The 19,342-nt window shown below is 38.5% G+C and overlaps 2 protein-coding genes across 2 annotated transcripts; one reads left to right on the top strand and one right to left on the bottom strand.

The window, feature by feature from the left end:
• Nucleotides 1-313: 313 nt before the first annotated feature.
• On the bottom strand, nucleotides 314-985 carry LOC139193333 (uncharacterized). Its single transcript, XM_070816324.1, has 2 exons — nucleotides 846-985; nucleotides 314-686 (listed from the first exon to the last, which is right to left on the bottom strand). Exons 1-2 carry the CDS (start codon nucleotides 983-985, stop codon nucleotides 314-316), a joined length of 513 nt encoding a protein of 170 aa, XP_070672425.1.
• A 5,598-nt stretch (nucleotides 986-6,583) lies between these two features.
• On the top strand, nucleotides 6,584-9,594 carry LOC103404955 (palmitoyl-monogalactosyldiacylglycerol delta-7 desaturase, chloroplastic-like). Its single transcript, XM_008343914.4, has 5 exons — nucleotides 6,584-6,936; nucleotides 7,134-7,277; nucleotides 8,772-8,915; nucleotides 9,016-9,122; nucleotides 9,224-9,594. Exons 1-5 carry the CDS (start codon nucleotides 6,616-6,618, stop codon nucleotides 9,483-9,485), a joined length of 978 nt encoding a protein of 325 aa, XP_008342136.3. The 5' UTR covers nucleotides 6,584-6,615; the 3' UTR covers nucleotides 9,486-9,594.
• Nucleotides 9,595-19,342: the final 9,748 nt, after the last annotated feature.

Here is a 19,342-nt window from a genome sequence, read left to right as displayed (position 1 = left end):
TTTTCATTTTGATTTTGTGGATGTGACATTGTTTTGACAAATGTTGTCCACCTTAGGTAAATGTCATCTTCTAGGTAGTACGCTCCTTCGTATTTATTTCCATTAACCCAATATGTAACTTTTTGTGTTGTTCCTTGCAGCACTTCGTCGAACACTGGAGATTAGGTAAGGACATTTAGGTCATTTTGAGCTCTTGGAGCACCAAAAAAAGCATGCCAAATCCATGTATCAAATGATGTCACCGCTTCCAAAATGATACTTTTGACTCATTTTCTGTCACATAAGCTCCTTGCCACGCACTTGGACATTTTTTCTAGGTCTGGTACATACAGTCGATGCTTCCAATCATGCTAGGAAAGCCTCGCATCTGACCCTTCTTCAGAAGCCTTTGCATGTCCATTGTCGTGGGTTTCCGAAGGTATTCATTGCAGTACAGGGCTTCGATTGCGGAGCAAAACCTCATCAGGGACTCCATAATAGTGGATTTTCCCATCCTTACTATCTCATCTACTTGATTTCCAGATGCTCTATATGCAAGCATCTGCAAGGCAGCAGTAATTTTTTGCTCAGGAAGAAGACCTAGAACATGAAAAGCATCTTCTTTTTTTTGCACAAAGTATGGATCATGGTTGCAAATAGTAATCATGATTTTGTTGAACAAACTTCGTTGCATTCTAAAACGACGTCTAAAAATATGATATGGGAATAAACCGTTGGGGATAAAATAATCTTCCAAGAGATATTTACCTCGTATTTCCCTCTTTCTATCCAAGTTTGCCGCATGTCTGGGTTTGGATATCTGACCCATAGCTTCCATGACATGACAGGAATGTGAGGCTCTCTACCTTTTATGTTCATCATCCTCATCCTCTTCCATTGCGAAAGCCTCATCTTCACCTTCCTCAAGATTAAAGAATTCTTCATGTTCTACCAACAATTTTTTCTGTTGCTCATCAATTTCATACAATCTCCTTGAAGAAGACATTGTAAGAACTCAAGATTTAAAAACAATGAAGAATGATTTTATACTAGTTTGAGTTTGGTGTATGAATTAGGATGGATGTAGGGTTTATATGGACAAAAAAAGAAAGGATGAGGTTCTAGATAATGTCACGTGGCACTACGTGATTGGTTGAAAATCTTATCGAAATTTTGGCTAAATTATTGTAAATAGATAATGACACGTGGCACGTCGTGATTGGTTGAAAATCTTATCAGAAATCTATCCACAAAATAGTACTTTAGGATAACGACACGTGGCGTGACAAGATTGGTTGAAAATCTTATCGAAATATTGGCAAAATAATTGTAAACAAATAGTGACATGTGGCATGTCGAGATTTGTTTAAAATCTTATAGGAAATTTATCCACAAAATAGTACTTTTGGATAATGACACGTGGTGTGATAAGATTTGTGAAATCCCGTTCCTGGATTTCACTGTTATAATCTACATATTTGTATTATTGAGATTTTATATTATTTTTGAGAAATTATATTAATTTATTTGGATTTAGATTTTAAATAAATTAGTTACGAAGTTTGAAGTTTGGAAGGTAATTATCAAAAATTCGTTGACCTTTTGAGCTCACAAGTAATGTTTTCGAATAGGTCTCGAAGCCATGAGCGCATAGGCGAAAGCCGTTTGCGAGTCCAAGTTATAATGGTATAGTTACAGACGTTTGAAGTTGTGAACTATAGATTGTGGGAATTATGTAATTCTCACATATGGGTTAAAGGTTAAGGGAGTTTAATAAAAGAGGGAGGGACCAATTAGAAAGGGGGAGTTTTCTGAAGAAAAAAAGGAAGGAGGGGTCTGATTTTTTTGACCCGTTTTAGGGCGTTTTCGACCCATAAAACCACAAACTTGACCCATTTGTATCTCCTTCATCCGATCTCCGTTTTGGATGATCTTGGTGTCTATGGAAAGCTCTTGACGAGCCCTACAACTCTGTAGTGTTAGATTTTCCATTTTCTTATCCATTTTTCCAGTTCGAGGCAGCAAAGTCCCATGGGTTTTCCGGCAGTTTTGTCATTTTTGCGGCGATTCCGGCAACCATTTCCTTCAAGTGAGGTATGAAACTTCATCTACTCTTCATAATCTTCAAATTGGTATGCTTAGTTTGTGCTTTCGTATTCATTTTAGAGTTGGGTGTGTAGAACCTTAGAAATCCGGTTTTCACCGGTGAATTTGGGCGGTTTCCGGTTAGAATTTGTCGTCGGCCTAGTTGTGAGAAGTGTTTCCCTAGCTGAGCTCTAGCTACCACATAAATTTGATCTTATTTAGTTAATATTGAAAATTTGGGGTTTCTAAACCCTCCACCTTGACTAACCCGCGTGTGGCGGTGCGTGGGACCGTCCACGAGTGTTGTCTAAGTACCAAATACCTTTTAGTGACCTTGTGAACCTATGTCTAGCTTGGTTTCCTGAAATTCAATTGTTTGGTGTGGTAATCAAATTGGACCGCCACTTATTTATGTGATTGATGACAATCCGATCGTTGGTTTGTTGTACAATTTTGTGAACACTCTAGTTGTCAGTTGTTGGACCTTTGAGAACTTACAGATCGAAAATCCGATGTGCGGATCTTCCGGATTGAATAACCTTAGGATGTTGACCTTAATGGACCTAACTTATCGACGGTTGATGTTCTAGTCAACGTGCTATACTCTAGGGTGTCGCTTATCTCTAGTTTGTTGTTGAGGCTTGATGGAGCTTAGTTGGCTCATCACGATGACGTGTCGTTTCCAGTTGACGTGTCTCGATATATGTATTAGCGGCACCATATTGAGTTATACGTGTTTATTAAATGTACTTTCTATTGAATTTTTATCTTTATTTTTTTTAGCATCGATCTATGTTTATTAATTGTGAATTGACTGTAGCTTGGAAACGTTTCTGAAATGTGGTTAGATATGTATGATTAGTATGATGTATATGATTGTTTTTATGACGATGTGAACCCAAAATCTTATGAGAAGTTTATGTAGAACTTTTATGCTTGTATGATAAGATAGTGGTCATGAGAAGTTGATAGTGCAAGTGATTACGATGTAAATCATAACGGATGAGATCAGGGTACGTGGGTTGTGTGTTGATCTTACTACACCATGTAGTAGTTGTACATTGATGGTCCTGCTTGGTATATCCTCATTGGGGGACCATACGCATTCTATAAGTGATCATGTTTGGTATATCCGCATTGGGTGATCACTACCTACCTGATTATCTTGACCCTGCTTGGTTAATCCGCATTGGGGGGTCACTGGTGGTCCTGCTTGGTTAATCCGCATTGGAAGACCATACTATATATGGATCGCGCTTGGTTAATCCGCGTTGGGCGATCCTTATGGTCATGTATGCTTAAGAGTGATCATGCTTGGTTAATCCGCATTGGGTGATCACTTTCTAACAGTTGTAGGAGTGACTCTGCTTGGTTAATTCACATTGGGGGGGCCACTTCCTATTTGGTTACTTATGTAGGCTTTGGCCGAACCGCGTCCCTCTAGCCCTAGTTTTTAATGCACTTATGAACGATGGTTTTTGGGAATCTTGGTTGGTTGAATGGGAAAAGCCGTTGGATGTTGGGGGACTCCTATGGAGTTTTCAATGACTTGATTATGATTCCATAAAGCATGATTCTATACTTGATGTTTATAAATTGTGATCAATGGTATGCTTTTATTGAATATCTCATACTTGAATTATTGTCACTCACCCGAGCTCCGTAGCTTATCCGAGTTCCGTTTGGCCAGTGCACCATTTCTATGATGTAGGCATTGATTTTACCTATAACATGTCTGAGTAGATTGTGAGAAACAACTTGATATTTTGGTTCCGTTGAGTGGTCTAGAACCCGATGTTGTTGGATTCCGTTGAGTGGTACCGGAATCCTTACTTTCGATAATTCCCATAAGATTAGTCTAGAACCCTAGATTCGAGTGAATGGGAATTACCCACAATGGATCTTGTGAATACAAATTAGAATTACCATGTTATTATTCATAACCCAAGTAGGGAATTATGTAGAGTTCTTTAATTAAATTCGTGAAATGATATGCTATCTCACTGATTGATTAACATAATTAAATATTAATATTGTGCTTTGTGATTCCTTGATATGTTACAAGCTATGGATTGAGATATAATGTTGGAAACATAGTGATTGGTATGATGTAGTGAAATGTGATTTAACTTGTGTATTGGAAATGGTTGTGTCATGTGATTGAAATTCTTATTGAATTGCTTGGGTGATGTGAGGTCTGGTAATAGACCGATAACCCATTGTGATGGGGATTTGTTGCTCGATATTGTTTCGTTTCGTTTAGTCTTCGTGAATTGACTAACTTGAATCATGTCTTGTTCCTTCGAGCCGTAGTTATGCTTCTTGGACTTTCGTTCAGTTCTGTTGAATGGTCTAAAACTGAGTTCTGCTTGGATTCCGTTGAGTGATGGTTCGGAATCGTATCCTGATTTGGATTCCGTTGAGTGATGGTCCGGAATCCCTTCTACTCTGCTATTCCGTTGAGTGATGGTTCAGAATCGTATCCTGATTTGGATTCCATTGAGTGATGGTCCGGAGTCCCCTTTGGTGCTTTGATTCTGTTGGATGGTCCAAAATCCCCTTTTCCAGAAATGTAGTCTTCGGCCAAACTGTGTCGCTCTAGCCCTGCATTTCGGTCTATGATATGTGATATTGATTGATGTGATTGTGAATGATGTTGGTTGTGATTGTTGCCATTATGATTAGACTTGTTGACCAATGTGGCTAGAGAATAACTTTGTGCTTCGTTGACCGTTCTTTGAGATGTTGCATACTATGATTTGCGGTGATATGTGAAACATGATGATTTATGTGATGGATGAAGTGGAAATGTTAATCGTCATGTGGGATTGTTATGTTGGATATCATTGTATTTGTTATGATTAGACTTGTTGATAAATATGGCTAGAAAATATGTTTGTTTCGTCGTTGTTCTTTGATATATCGCATAATACGCATTGTGGTATATTGTTGGGACAAAACGTTTTATGTGATGAATATTCGATTGTAGTGAAACAATGAACTACGAATGACTTGATCCCTATTGAGGGTACGTAGGCAGTCTAACGAGGAGGTTAGATGCAACCATAAAATATACAAAAATTTCTATGAGATTTGGATCTTGAATTATGCTATGTACATATGTCGGAGGCGGGGTAGGTTGAGATACGGGTATTTGGTGATGTCATGTGTCGATCCTGGACGTATATCGGGATCGGGGCGTGACAAGATTGGTTAAAAATCCTATCTAAAATTAAAACTATTTTTTTTAATTATTTTATTAAAAATAATAATAATATTTTAATACGAATTGACTAGACTTTGTGCCAACACATTTTTTATGGGTGGAGATGCATTTGGCCAATTCCTTTTTATTAGGGTCAATCACTATTCATTTGAGTGAATTAAGGGCTGGTTTGGTATTGATGTGCTTTGAAAAAAAACTACTGTGAGAATAAGCGGATGTGCTGTGAGAATAAGCGGCTGTGAAATAAATCAACAGAGTGTTTGGTAAACTTTTTTGTAAAAGTGCTTTTGGAAAAAAAAAAAAAAAGCAGTCTGATAGTGGGTATTTTCATTAAAGGAGCACTATAGCTCCGTGTGCTTTGAAAAAAAGCCAGTTTTCCAAAGCTGCAAATAGCAGCTTCAGCTTTTTTATTTGATTTCAACTTATTCTCACAGCAGCTTCCAAAACAAGCCTTTTTTTTCAGTTTACCAAACACCTAAAATCCTCACAACTTTTTTTTATGGATGCTTTTTTTTAAGCACCTCACTCTCAAACCAACCTAAATGGCTGGATGCTAGCGCATTTTTAGGGGTGGACTTGGTCTCAACTTATGATCAACTACAATTTTGCCAAAAGCAAAAAGATTTGGTATTTATAAAAACAAAAATAAATAAATTAATTGTTATATTTTGTGTTAAAAACCAATGATCGAAAAGTGAATTATTGAGAATGAATTACGTGCATTTATGGGACAAATAGTTTTTGCGTTGGCTTATAAATTAGTGGGGTTGCGTTTGTATCGTCTATTGATTTTAAAGTGAAATATTAAATTTTTTTTCATACTTTGACTGAAATAATTAACAGTCTGACAAATTTAATTAAATTGTAGTCCGATAAGATTTGGACGGTTTGGTGACCAAAAACATAAAGGTTTGGTGGTGATAGTTAATGGATGGAAAATATTCTGTTTCATTCCACGCATTCCCATGCAGTCCATTTTCATATAAAGATTTAGAGAAATTATATTCACATTCTTTAAATTACTTCTTTCATACATTTTTAATATTTTAATATTTTCTACATACCACTAACACTTCATAGAAGAATATTAAAAAATTAAAAGGAGATGAGGGAAGTAATTTTTTTTTTAAATTTTTTTTTATCAAATTGGGAGAAGTAATTTGAGGTGTGTGAATATAATATATTAAAAACTTTATTTGCAGAGAAATGGGTGCACGCCACGTGACTTGTATCACTTCCATTGACTTTGGCTAGGGTTTGTATAAAACAAGCTCAGTGGCTAGGTTTGTATTTCCCTACAAAATTAGTATAGCTACAGCCTCCAGATGAAGAAAGGAAAAGAAGCAGACGCAATAGCAATGCTGGAGTGGTACTTCTGGTTGGCCAAGTGGCGGCTCCAACTTCTTGGGAGGGAATGGAACTTCCTCGACGCGGGCTCTGTGGCTGTCATTTTTGGTTTGCATTGCCTTGCTCTTCTAGCTCCATTCCACTTCAACTGGAGTGCAGTTTGGTTGGCCGTCGCACTGAATACCATCTCCGGTGTGGGTGTGACTCTATCTTACCATAGAAATCTCTCCCACAAAAGTTTCAAGCTTCCCAAGTGGCTCGAATACTCTTTTGCCTATTGCGCGCTTCTCGCACTTCAGGTTTGTTCTAAACTCCCTCGCTCTCAGATAGAGCCACTAATGCATTGTAAGACACATATATACATTAGCGGCTTACTATCAACTCATTTTATGCGGACGACGCATGCTAACACTCAAATTTTAATTTGACCTAAAAATCTTTATCTTAATTTGTTGTAAGGTTTAGTAGAAAACCTATTTATGGTTTTGGTTTGCAGGGGAGTCCGCTTGAATGGGTGAGCACTCACAGGATGCACCACCAGTTTACTGATACATGGAACGACCCTCATAGCCCCATTGTTAAAGGATTGTGGTTTAGTCATATTGGATGGATCCTCGACTATCGTTCTCGATTTGGAAGTGTATGCGTTCTCTTTAATATCTCTCCCATACAAACACACCTCTCGTGTACAAATAAGCAATTGTAGTTTATATATGATGACGTTCATGCTTAAAATAAATATTATTTGATTAAGCCCTTAATTATACTAGAGTTCTATATTTTATATATATTATATATATATATATGACCCGTGATGCATACACAAAAGTTGATCACCACTTGTATTAAAGGATGGTCAGCAAACATGATCACTTTTGTGTCTTTAAGAAACGTTGCAATTTTTTTATAGGAGAAATTAAGTTCTCATCCTTTATTTTGCTATTTCATTGATTAAAGAGAGTTTTAACGAAAAGCCCACGGTACTACTCATTTTAACGAAAAATCACATTTTTACACTAAAAAGTCAATCGTTGTACTATTCATTTTACAATTTATTTTGTCCTTATCGTTAAAACTCAAAGTTTTCAAGTTATTTTCATTAGTTTTTCTTTGATTAAAACCTTATTTCTTTTCAATTTTTTATCAAGGTCCTTGGGTATTAATAACATCATTAATTATTTCAATAAAAAATTATTTTTACCTAAAATTATTCATTTAGTATTAAAAATGTTACAATTAGTATATTTATATTTATGGTTAAATTTTTTATCATATATTTTTATTTTTAGTTTGTACCCATTTTTAATTTACAAACCTTTTTTTAATTTGTACCAATTTTCTTTTTAGTTTTAATTTGTACCCATATATTAATTTCTTTTTGTGCCCATATTTTTTAAAGTTTTATTTGTATTTGTGCCCTTGTGTTTACCGTCACGTGACATTGTATAATTAATCAATGATAGAAAAATTACATATGGTATATTTATGTTTTATGGCTAAACTTTGTATCATATATTCATACTTTTAGTTTGTACCCACTTTTAATTTGCAACCTTTTTTTTTTTAATTTGTAGTATTTTATTTTTAGTTTTAATTTGTACCCATGTATTAATTTCTTTTTGCGCCTATATTTTTTAAAATTTCATTTGTACTCATAATTTTTCAATCTTTTATTTGTACCCTAATTTATTTATAATGTACCCATTCTTCTTTATTAATGTACCACTTTGTTATATGTGAAATGTACCAATTTTTTTAACACTATGGATACATTCTTTTGCCATTTATTATTTCTTATTGTTACATAGTTTTTATCCATTATATTCAATTAAAATGTTTGAATTTTTTTATTGTAGCTGTTTCTAATAGTATTATAATGAGGTATTTTAAATTTATAGGATTAGAAATCTCATAAAATATCAAACAATTAATGTCAAAACTATAAAAATATAAATATTAATAGTAATATAATGAGGTGTACAAAGTCAAGGGACTTTGATCAAATTTTGAATATCATTAAGGTTTTAATCAAAGAGTGTTAAAGACTAGGGACCGCATCCAAGGTATCATTTTTTATATATAGTTGTTAGTAAAAAGAAAAATCAAATAACATATCAATTTCAAAATTTCGCAGTATGAAGGACGACTAGACAACGTTGGAGATTTAAAAAAGCAGCCCTACTATGTATTTCTTCATTGCACATACCCCTTTCACTCATTGGCTCTTGGAGTTCTGCTGTATGCCATAGGAGGACTACCATTTCTCGTTTGGGGCATGGTAAACTTGCCTAGAAGTATTGTTTTCCATTTGGTGAATTGCTTCCTTATTAAATCCAGAATACAACTATAGAAAAATGAAATTTCCTTGCAATTTTCAGGGTGTGAGAGTTGTGTATCAGTTTCACGTTACGTTTTCAATAAACTCGATTTGTCATAAATGGGGAAAGCAAGTATGGCATACTGGAGATTCATCAAGAAACAACTGGTACGTATTTTTACCTTCTAATTTTCCAATTTTCATGGTTAATTTAACGTATAATAAATCAAGTAATGAGAGTTTGAATTGTTTAATTAATTAAATATTAGGTTACTTGGTTTGCTAGCGCACGGAGAAGGTTGGCATAACAATCACCATGCATTTGAATACTCAGCTCGACAAGGTCTGGAATGGTGGCAGATTGATACTACTTGGTACTTGATAAGATTTCTTCAGGCTGTTGGTTTGGCAACTGAGGTGAAGCTCCCAACCGAGACTCAGAAGAAACGTAAAGCTTTGTGCAACAAAGTCAGCAAGGAGAAGCTGGAAACCAACGTAGGCAGCAATGAAATCTCCAGAGAGCACTACTGAAACAATTTTCTAGAGACTCAAATTTAAACTATGACTTGAATATTGTTGCTAGCTATTTCTTATATGACTTGAGTTTTTCTATGCTATGCAATGAAGTGATTTGGTATAATTTTGACTTCTTTATATGCCATGGCTGAATCTTTTAATTTTTTCTCTCTTTTCCGTATTTGTAATTTTTTTTATATAACAATATATTTACAATAAGGGTCAGGGAACTTGGAATATAAGTCACACATTAAACTAGTCATACTCGCCATTCACTAGTGTTAAACTTAAAACTTTATACTTAAAGCAGCCCCAACGGTAACCCAAAAGCCTAGACAATTGGGTTGATTGCCCCAACCCCAAAAACCCCCGTCCAGCGGTCCAAAAAATGGAAGGCTATTGCTGGGCTCCACCAAGCCCATTGGGCTGTCTAGCTAACTCATGCCAGGCCATCATGTGCTTCACTACAATGCCCAACGACTCTCTTTAGCTGCCTTTCTTAGCCGTTGGATTTCCAACGGTCTTCTCATCTGGATCGTTGGATTTCCAACGACAACATAATTTTGAAAATTATATATTGTACCACTTGACACAATTTGGTGCATTTGAATTAAAAAAAATTTCTGGATGTCAACGGCTAGAATTAATCCAAAGAAAAAAAAATGTAAATATACAAAAAACTTACGAACAAACTTTTTTTGAACAAACGATTGTATCTATGCAAATGTGGTGTGGAGTGGGCTAAGCCTTACAATGGGTTTGCCATAATAATGTGGTTCAACTTCGCCTTTGGTGAGAATTGAACCTAAGACCTCTCACTTACAAGTGAAGAGGAATACCACTATATCGCAGGACTAAGTGGTAACAGCACACTTAATAAACTTACAAAGTTCAACCATCTTCTTCATTCGCCTTTTATCATTAATTAAACGATTTGAGGTGTTTTCTTGTGGGATGGACGAATTTGGTGGTTAGCCATATTCAGAAGGAAGGTGGGGATTAGATTTAGGACATTTTATTTGAGGAGAGATTGTTGTTTGTACCATACTTGACCAATCCCGAAACTACCGAGCACCGGTCAACGTTATACCGTCAAGGACCCAGAAGAGTTTCCCTCAAACCAGAAGGCCAATCACAGAGCGAGACGTGTCGACATCAGAAGCCAATCATAGCGCGACACGTGTCAACATAAGAAGCCAATCACAACACGACATGTGTCAATGTCAGAACAAGGCTAGAAACTATCTTCTATAAAAGGAGATCATTCTCCCACAATATTGGCTAATGTCATTTGTACTAAATCATTCACTTGTACTCACTAAAGGAGAGCTTGAACCTATGTACTTGTGTAAACCCTTCACAATTAATAAGAACTCCTCTACTATGTGGACGTAGCCAATCTGGGTGAATTACGTACATCTTGTGTTTGCTTCCCTGTCTCTATACATTTACATACTTATCCACACTAGTGACCGGAGCAATCTAGCGAAGGTCACAAACTTAACACTTTCTGTTGTACCAAAGTCCTCACTGATTTTGTGCATCAACATTTGGCGCCGTCTGTGGGAACGACACTTATTCCCACTCTCTTCAGCTTTGCCAAGCTGGTTTCCACCATTCGTACACTCTTTTTTGACCAGGCATCCCTCTCCAACATAGGGAGCGAAGGAAACCACAACACACAGAATGACACCCATCTTGCACCTAGTGCGAAGCAACGAAAGAAGGAAGGAAAAAGGGTTGCTCTTCAAGCTAAAGTCGATGAGCTAGAAACTCAGAACAATAAGATAGCAATGAAGAAATAGGTCATCCAAGAGCAGTATGAGAAGTTCTTTGAGACACTCCACGAAACTAGGCGTACTCAAACACGCGAGCTCGTTGCTCCTGTGGACATCAACCATCATTTGGATACCCCCCAACACGGAGGGTCACCTCCCTTCGACATGGGTATCCCTGATAAAGAGCGAGCTAATCATCAAAACATTGATCAACATGAGACTTCTCTCAACCCAGATACTTCGACCCGAAGCAGGAGAAGTTGAGGAAGACACCTTCTTGCATAAGGGTTGGAAGGATCGAAAGCTGTTTATCATGACTGCCGAGACTTCCTAAAGCAATGTCGAGAGGATCCTCTCCATATATGCTAGAAGATCAATGACCCAAGGGTTTCTAAAAGACTCGGTCCCCTCCTACGACCCAAGCCAGTTGCCAATCTAGGGAAGGAACAACAGGTCCTAGAGGAACATGAAGGTACATGGGACTCTGAGGTATTTCGACAAACTCGCCCTAGAAGTCAGTACGGCGAGTCCAAGAAAAAACCACATGCCTTTGCTCAAACTCTCCTACTTCCAAGAGGCAATGGAGACTTACGAAAGAAAATTCCAGTGATACATGACTCTACTCAGGACCCCCTTGTCCTACAGCTCCTTGAAGAAGTAAACAAGTTGAAGGCCGAACGTCAGGCTGAGATACCTGACTGGAACCAACCCAGGTCTAGCCCTATCACAAGGAGGATCTTCGACACCCCCTTCAATCGAAGACAAAACAAAAGCTTGGTTTATAACTCTATACTGGAAGGGAGGACCTAATTGAACACATTAACCTCTTTGAGTCCACCATGGCATATCAGATGAACACCGACGAAGAACGATGTATTCTCTTCCCCTCCACCCTCTCTGGCGGAGCTCTAAACTGGTATTGCTGTCTTCCACTTGAGACAGTAGACTCATTTGAGGAACTGAGGAAACTGTTTGTCTCTCAACACATTTTCCAGACCGATCGCTTGCATTCTACAGATGACTTGTACACTAATCGCCAAAAGCCAAACGAGTCACTACGAGAGTATGCCGGTCGCTTCAGCCATGAGTATTCTCGCTGCGCTAAGGCAGATGACAAGATCGCCCTCAAGGTCTACATGATTGTTTCTTCAAGTACATGATCAATGTCAACACTTGGAAGACTTACTCTGAGGTGATGGCACAGGCTTACAACCACGCCTCCGCCGAAGCAATGACATACCAAGGGAACCCCCATATGGTTAACCCCTATCAACAAGTGGGAAATGGAAGTCAAGTTCTACCAAGTGAGAAGATCTTGGCCATTCAGACACCCATTGCATCATCTCCTGCCTCATTTAGCTACTCGCTAAGTCACTAAACGTATATGTCTCTTGGTAAGAGGAATGATTTTTACTTTCAGCAATCCCATTACAATAAAAGGGATAAAAGTTTGTATTAAGACAACCAGGGGTGAATGTACCGTCGACTATTATAACTATGGGGCCAAGCCTCGCTCTTTCAAAGTGGAAGTCTAGGTATTGAAGGAAATACTATTATAAGAAGGCATACACATTACAAATGTTTTGACTCTCAACCGCTTAAGATCTTTTGTCACACAAGCCATTCGGCAAATATTTAAAGAAGAGGGAATTCAGACAACTTCTTCTGAGTATTTTACGTTCCTAACACTGGAACACTTGGTCTACGCTGACCTACCCTTATACTCCAACTCAGAGCTTCAACATGCGTACTTTGACACAAAGTATGTGATACTAAGTGTTACAACCAACATGGTTCACATATCAAAAGCATGGATCCCTTCATGCATAGCAAAACATTCATAAGCATCACTCATATCAATCAACATAAACATCATACATTCCAACATATTCATACATAAACATCATACATTCCAACACATCCATACATAAGCCAACTGTGCTTCGAAAGGGTTCAACATACTTTGTGTCTTCGACACTTGCTACAATGTGCCTCGACACCTTGCCCTTATTCTCACCAACCAGGTGATGAAATGTGAAGAATGAACTCATCTTCATGCCACCAACCAGGTGATGAAATGTACAACCCGTACTCTCTTTCATGCCACCAACCAGGTGATGAAATGTACAACCCGTACTCTAATATCATTTGGCAACTTGCCACTCATGCTACCAACCAGGTGAAAAAGGAACTCATCTTCATGCCACCAACCAGGTGAAGAAGGAACTCATCTTCATGCCACCAACCAGATGATGAAACATACCACCCGTACTCTCCTTCATGCCACCAACCAGGTGATGAAATGTACAACACGGACTCTAATATTATTTGGCAACTTGCCATTCATGCCACCAACCAGGTGAAGAAGGAACTCATCTTCATGCTACCAACTAGGTAATGAAATGTACAACCCGTACTCTCCTTCATGCCACCAACCAGATGATGAAATGTACAACCCGTACTCTAATATCATTTGGCAACTTGCCACTCATGCCACCAACCAGGTGAAGAAGGAACTCATCTTCATGCCACCAACCAGGTGATGAAATGTACAACCCGTACTCTCCTTTATGCCACCAACCAGGTGATGAAATGTGCAACTCGTACTCTAGTATCATTTGGCAACTTGTCACTCATGCCACCAACCAGGTGAAGAAGGAACTCATCTTCGTGCCATCAACCAGGTGATAAAATATACAACCCGTACTCTCCTTCATGCCACCAACCAGGTGAAGAAGGAACTCATCTTCGTGCCACCAACCAGGTAATGAAAGCAACTCACCATTCATTCCACCAACCAGAAGACGAGTGTTACAACTTTTACATGTGAACTCCTAGCATTCACAAATAATAAAAAACACTCATGTTTTACAACTCAACTAGGGGAGCACTTATGCCCAACAAGAGTTATAGTCACTAACAAAGTCTTATTGCAAGCCAACAACAACTTCAGTGCATGGCATATGAAGATTAAGCTATTCAGCCCTTTTGCATTTGCTTCAGACATTTCTCCTTTGTAACAATGCAAACACTACAAGGTGTGGCTTGCATCACAATCTCTTTCTCAACAGTGTGGAAGCAAAATTTGTATATGTTGTCATCAAAGGAGTTCAACCACAATTCTCAAAAGCTTCACACATTCTTGATCAAAACAGTGTGAAGCAAAACCAATCTATGGTACCAACAAGAGCTTCATCAATGGAGGGCAACCATAATTCTCAAAAACTTCACACACTTTTGATCAAGACAGTGTGAAGCAAAACCAATTTATGGTGCCAACAAGAGCTTTATCAAATGAGTTCAACCACAATTCTCAAAAGCTTCACACACTCTTGATCAAGATAGTGTGAAGCAAAACCAATTTATGGTGCCAACAAAAGCTTCATCAATGAAGGGCAACTACAACTCGTAGAAAGCTTTCACACACTCTTGATCAAGACTGTTCGAACCAAATTCCATTTATATGGTTCATCCAAACCTTCGACTACTACAAGGTGTGGCTTGCATCACAATCTCTTGCTCAACAGTGTGGAAGCAAAATTTGTATATGTTGTCTCTCCCACATTTTCAAATTGCTAGTTTCCCAAAAAAAAAAAAAAAAAGGAAATTCAACAAAGTTTCATCAATGGAGGACAACTACAAATTCTCAAAAGCTTCACACTATCTTGATCAAGATAGTGTGAAGCAAAATCAATTCATGGTACCCTACAAAAGCTTCAACTCCAAAGCTTCACCTACAAAGCTTCAACTCCAAAGCTTCACTTACAAAACTTCAACTCCAAAGCTTCACCTACAAAGCTTCAACACAAAAGCTTCACCAACAAAAGCTTCATCAATGGAGGACAACTACAAATTCTCAAAAGCTTCACACTATCTTGATCAAGATAGTGTGAAGCAAAATCAATTCATGGTACCCAACAAAAGCTTCAACTTCAAAACTTTACCTACAAAGCTTCAACTCCAAAGCTTCAACACAAAAGCTTCAACACAAAAGCTTCACCCACAAAAGCTTAACCCATAAAAGCTTGACCCACAAAAGCTTCACCCACAAAAGCTTCACCCACATGACCCACAAAAGCTACAACTCCAAAGCTTCACCTACAAAAGCTTCAACACAAAAGATTTAACCACAAAAGCTTGAACCACAAAAGCTTAACCCACAAAAGCTTAACCCACAAAAGCTTAACCCACAAAAGCTTAACCCACAAAAGCTTCACCCACAAAAGCTTCACCTACAAAAACTTCACTCATAAAAGCTTGACCTATAAAAGCTTCACCCACAAAAGCTTCACCTACAAAGCTTCAACACAAAAGCTTCACACACTCTTGATCAAGATAGTGTGAAGCAAAACCCATAAAAGCTTCACCCACATGACCTACAAAAGCTACAACTCCAAAGCTTCACCTACAAAAGCTTCAACACAAAAGCTTCACCCACAAAAGCTTGAACCACAAAAGCTTAACCCATAAAAGCTTGACCCACAAAAGCTTCACCCACAAAAGCTTCACCTACAAAAACTTCACTCACAAAAGCTTGACCTATAAAAGCTTCACCCACAAAAGCTTCACCTACAAAGCTTCAACACAAAAGCTTCACCTACAAAAGCTTCACACACTCTTGATCAAGATAATGTGAAGCAAAATCAATTCATAGTACCCAACAAAGCTTCAACCTTAAAGCTTCACCACCAAAATTCAACACCAAAGCTTAAAATATATATATATATATATATATATATATATTTGGAAATTCTAAAATTCGAAAATTCAGAAATTCGAAAATTCGCAAAAAAAATAAAAAAATAAAAAAATAAAAAAATAAAAAAATAAAAAAAAATTGCCTAGGCCTCCTCGTCTTTGGGCCTAACAACTTTCATAACAAATATATATGAAGGAGGAGTTTTGGGCAACCGCTTAGAAAGGAAAATGGTGAAGTTTTGTTACTTTAGAAGCTTGGCTACTAGCAAGACACCTCCTTCATCAACTCCCTCGACTCCCACCATATGCTACTGCACCTTGATACTCAGAAGTCTCACGACCACTCAGTGACTTGGATTTTTCAAGTCTCCAACCGAGAAGTTTTCCTCACTCGGGAAATTAAAGGAACACCTCAACCTACATGCTTCACTCACAAAGCTTCAACATACAAGCTTTAACAAAAGAAAAAATTCAAAAAACTTAGTGAAGAAGGCTTTGATGTATTTAACACAATACGTTGAAATGAAGCAAAGCTTATTTATTCATATCTCCGATAAGTTACAAATATGTACATATACATGAGTCAAAATAAACAAATAAGAGGGAGCCTTCACAAAGGTTGCTTAGGAGAAGTCTCAGCAGTCGGTAGAGCCCTAGAAAGAGAAGGCACCAGAGGGTGATCATTTGGAACCTCAGTACTGGACAGAACCCCAGAAGGAGAAGGCATCGGAGGTTGATCATTTGAAGCTTCATTACACGGTACAGCCCTAGAAGACGAAGGCAATAAATGCCTTTGGAACAAACCCACAAACCTCTGATTATCAAGTAAAATCTGACCATCAGATTCCTGCATCTGGTCAAGCTTCTTCTTCATGTTTGTAGCATAGTCATGTGGGAGCTTGTGCAACTGTTTATTCTCATACTTAAGCCCTCTAATCTCCTGTTTGAGACTTATCACTTCAGCCGCCAATGATTCAACTTGGCGGGTTTGAGCAAATAGGCGTTGGGCCACATTAGACACAGAACTTGCGCACTGAACACTGAAAGCCAGGGAATCCTTAACAGCCAACTCATCAGACCGTTTGGAAAGTAGTCTGTTATCTTTGGGAGTGAGAAGGTTCCTGGCCACCACCGCAGCGATCATATCATTCTTCATCACAGAGTCTCCAACGGTAAAAGGACCAGTACGGGATAAGAAGGATGGGCGCCATATGTTGTCTTGAGGAGACATGGCTGCCTCTTCACCAAAGTTCAAGTCAAAACGACGGTCAGATGGGCCAGACATTTTCAGAAATGATGAAGGAGAAATGAGGTCTAATAAATCTCCGAAGTACAAAAATAAGGGGAAAATTTTTACAAGCAATAACTCTCTTAATGTACTTCTTGCACACAATTGGTGCCCTTATAAAAGAAAGGGCAACATGGCCGTTGGTTCAAAAATCGAAGAGGCACCACTTTCCGGATTTCGAAGAGGCACCACTTTCCACACACAACATCAGCTCATCGGGTATCACAGATAACTTTGCCAAAAATCTCTGACAAAGTTTAGACACATGAAGCTTGCAGCTCCCACTACATTGCTATGACCAAGAAGGGTAAATGAATAGCAAAGAAAGGGCAACATGGCCGTTGGTTCAAAAATCGAAGAGGAACCACTCTCCAGATTTCGAAGAGGCACCACTTTCCACACTCAAAATCAGCTCATCGGGTACCACAGATAACTTTGCCAAAGATCTCTGACAAAGTTTAGACACATAAATTTTGAAGGTCCAACTATCCTATTATTACCCATAAGGGTAACGAAACAGCACCACTGCTTGATAACTAGAAAGTCCCTATGTGTGTCAAACTCTATGCTCCGTGGCAAGGCAGACTGGCAAAAATGCCCAACCTTTACTCACATTCGAGAAAACACTCCTAACAAGATTGCTTGCTAAAAAATCGAAGAGGCACTGCTCTCCGAATCTCTAGAGCCAGACTCCCAACAGGATTACTTGCTCAAAAATCGAAGAGGCACCTCCCTCCAAATCTCGAGAGCCAGACTCCCAACAGGATTACTTTCTCAAAAATCGAAGAGACACCGCTCTCCGAATCTCAAGAGCCAGACTTCCAGCAGGATTGCTTTCTCAAAAATCGAAGAGGCACCGTTCTTCGAATCTCGAGAGTCAGATCCTCGACATGATTGCTTGTTCGAAAACCTAAGAGGCACCGCACTCCGAACTTCGAGAGCCCGATTTCCTTGGATAAAGTTTGTCTGCAATCTTCACACGCAACATCAGCTTTCCAGATACCACAAACCACTTTTTCAAAGTGTTCTGACAAAGTTAAAACACGTGAAGCTTGCAGCTCCCATTACATTGTTATGACCAAGAAGGGTAAAGGAATAGCATTACTACTTGTTGTTAGGGAGACTCCAATATATGTCGACCTTCATCCTTAACGGACAGGCAGACCTACAAAAATGCTCAACTATTCCTCATATCTGAGAGGGCACTCCCAACGAAGCCTCTCGAAATACTCAGTTTTCTTCCTCCCCCCCCGATAATACCTCTGCAAACAAGCTACACCAGAGCAAGAATATCTCATATCATCAGGGTTAAAAGCAAGAGTATCCCATATCATGCTTTTTCCCTGTCTTTTCTTTTGGCCTTGTTCTTACCTGCAAGACAAGGAGAAAGAAAACAATCAGTCAGCACTTGGAATCAAGCTTTTAGTCAGGAACTGACTGCCTGAAACCCCTTTCCTGATTACTTACCTGGCATTGCTCTCGAGTACTTATCTTCAACATCTTATGCTTCCAGAGAAGATACCACATCTGTCTGAGGAACAGATAGGGCAAGTGAGAAGGATACAAGGAAGCATGTGGAGACAAGCGTAAGAAAACACGTGCCGATACATCCACTACTTTGTCAACAGCAAAAGTATCCCATATCATCAGGGTCGAACGTACTCTAGATTTGATGGACTTGTTTTGACTCTCAAATTCTTTAGTCGGCCTTATACTCTGGAGGAAACCAGAAAACCTCCAGCCCAGTTCAAGAATAAGCATGTGGAAAGTTACTTTTTCAAAAGCAAAAGTATCTCATATCATCTTTTCTCATTTTTCTTCTCTTTATCATTCTTGCTGCCTGCAAGATAGGGAGAATGAGAACAATCAGCCGGAACTCCAAATCAAACTTCTGATCTGGGACTGATTGCTTGGAACTCTGATTGCTTACCTTGTCTGTCACCTCTTTCGGCAAATCTCCTAGCTCGGCGACTTGGGGGACTCCTACTACATGGTTTGTATCGCGCTTAACCAAGCCTGAAACTACAAGTAAGCTTCCAGTCAAATTGATACATTACCTTGTGCATCTCCACCAGTTAAAGATACCACCCCTGGATGCAAGAAAAGTA

The sequence above is a fragment of the Malus domestica genome, chromosome 17 (assembly GCF_042453785.1).
Source record: "Malus domestica chromosome 17, GDT2T_hap1".
Classification (NCBI taxonomy): domain Eukaryota; kingdom Viridiplantae; phylum Streptophyta; class Magnoliopsida; order Rosales; family Rosaceae; genus Malus; species Malus domestica.
Note: the sequence above shows the minus strand (reverse complement) of the source record. Positions and strands in the feature narration are given on the sequence as shown.

Coding starts and splice junctions, on each gene's coding strand:
- LOC139193333 (XM_070816324.1), bottom strand. CDS start 985: ATGTCTTCTTCAAGGAGATTGTATGAAATTGATGAGCAACAGAAAAAA. Junction 687..845: donor GAGGATGATGAACATAAAAG/GTAGAGAGCCTC, acceptor TCATATTTTTAG/ACGTCGTTTTAGAATGCAAC.
- LOC103404955 (XM_008343914.4), top strand. CDS start 6,616: ATGAAGAAAGGAAAAGAAGCAGACGCAATAGCAATGCTGGAGTGGTAC. Junction 6,937..7,133: donor GCGCGCTTCTCGCACTTCAG/GTTTGTTCTAAA, acceptor TTTGGTTTGCAG/GGGAGTCCGCTTGAATGGGT. Junction 8,916..9,015: donor CATTTCTCGTTTGGGGCATG/GTAAACTTGCCT, acceptor TGCAATTTTCAG/GGTGTGAGAGTTGTGTATCA.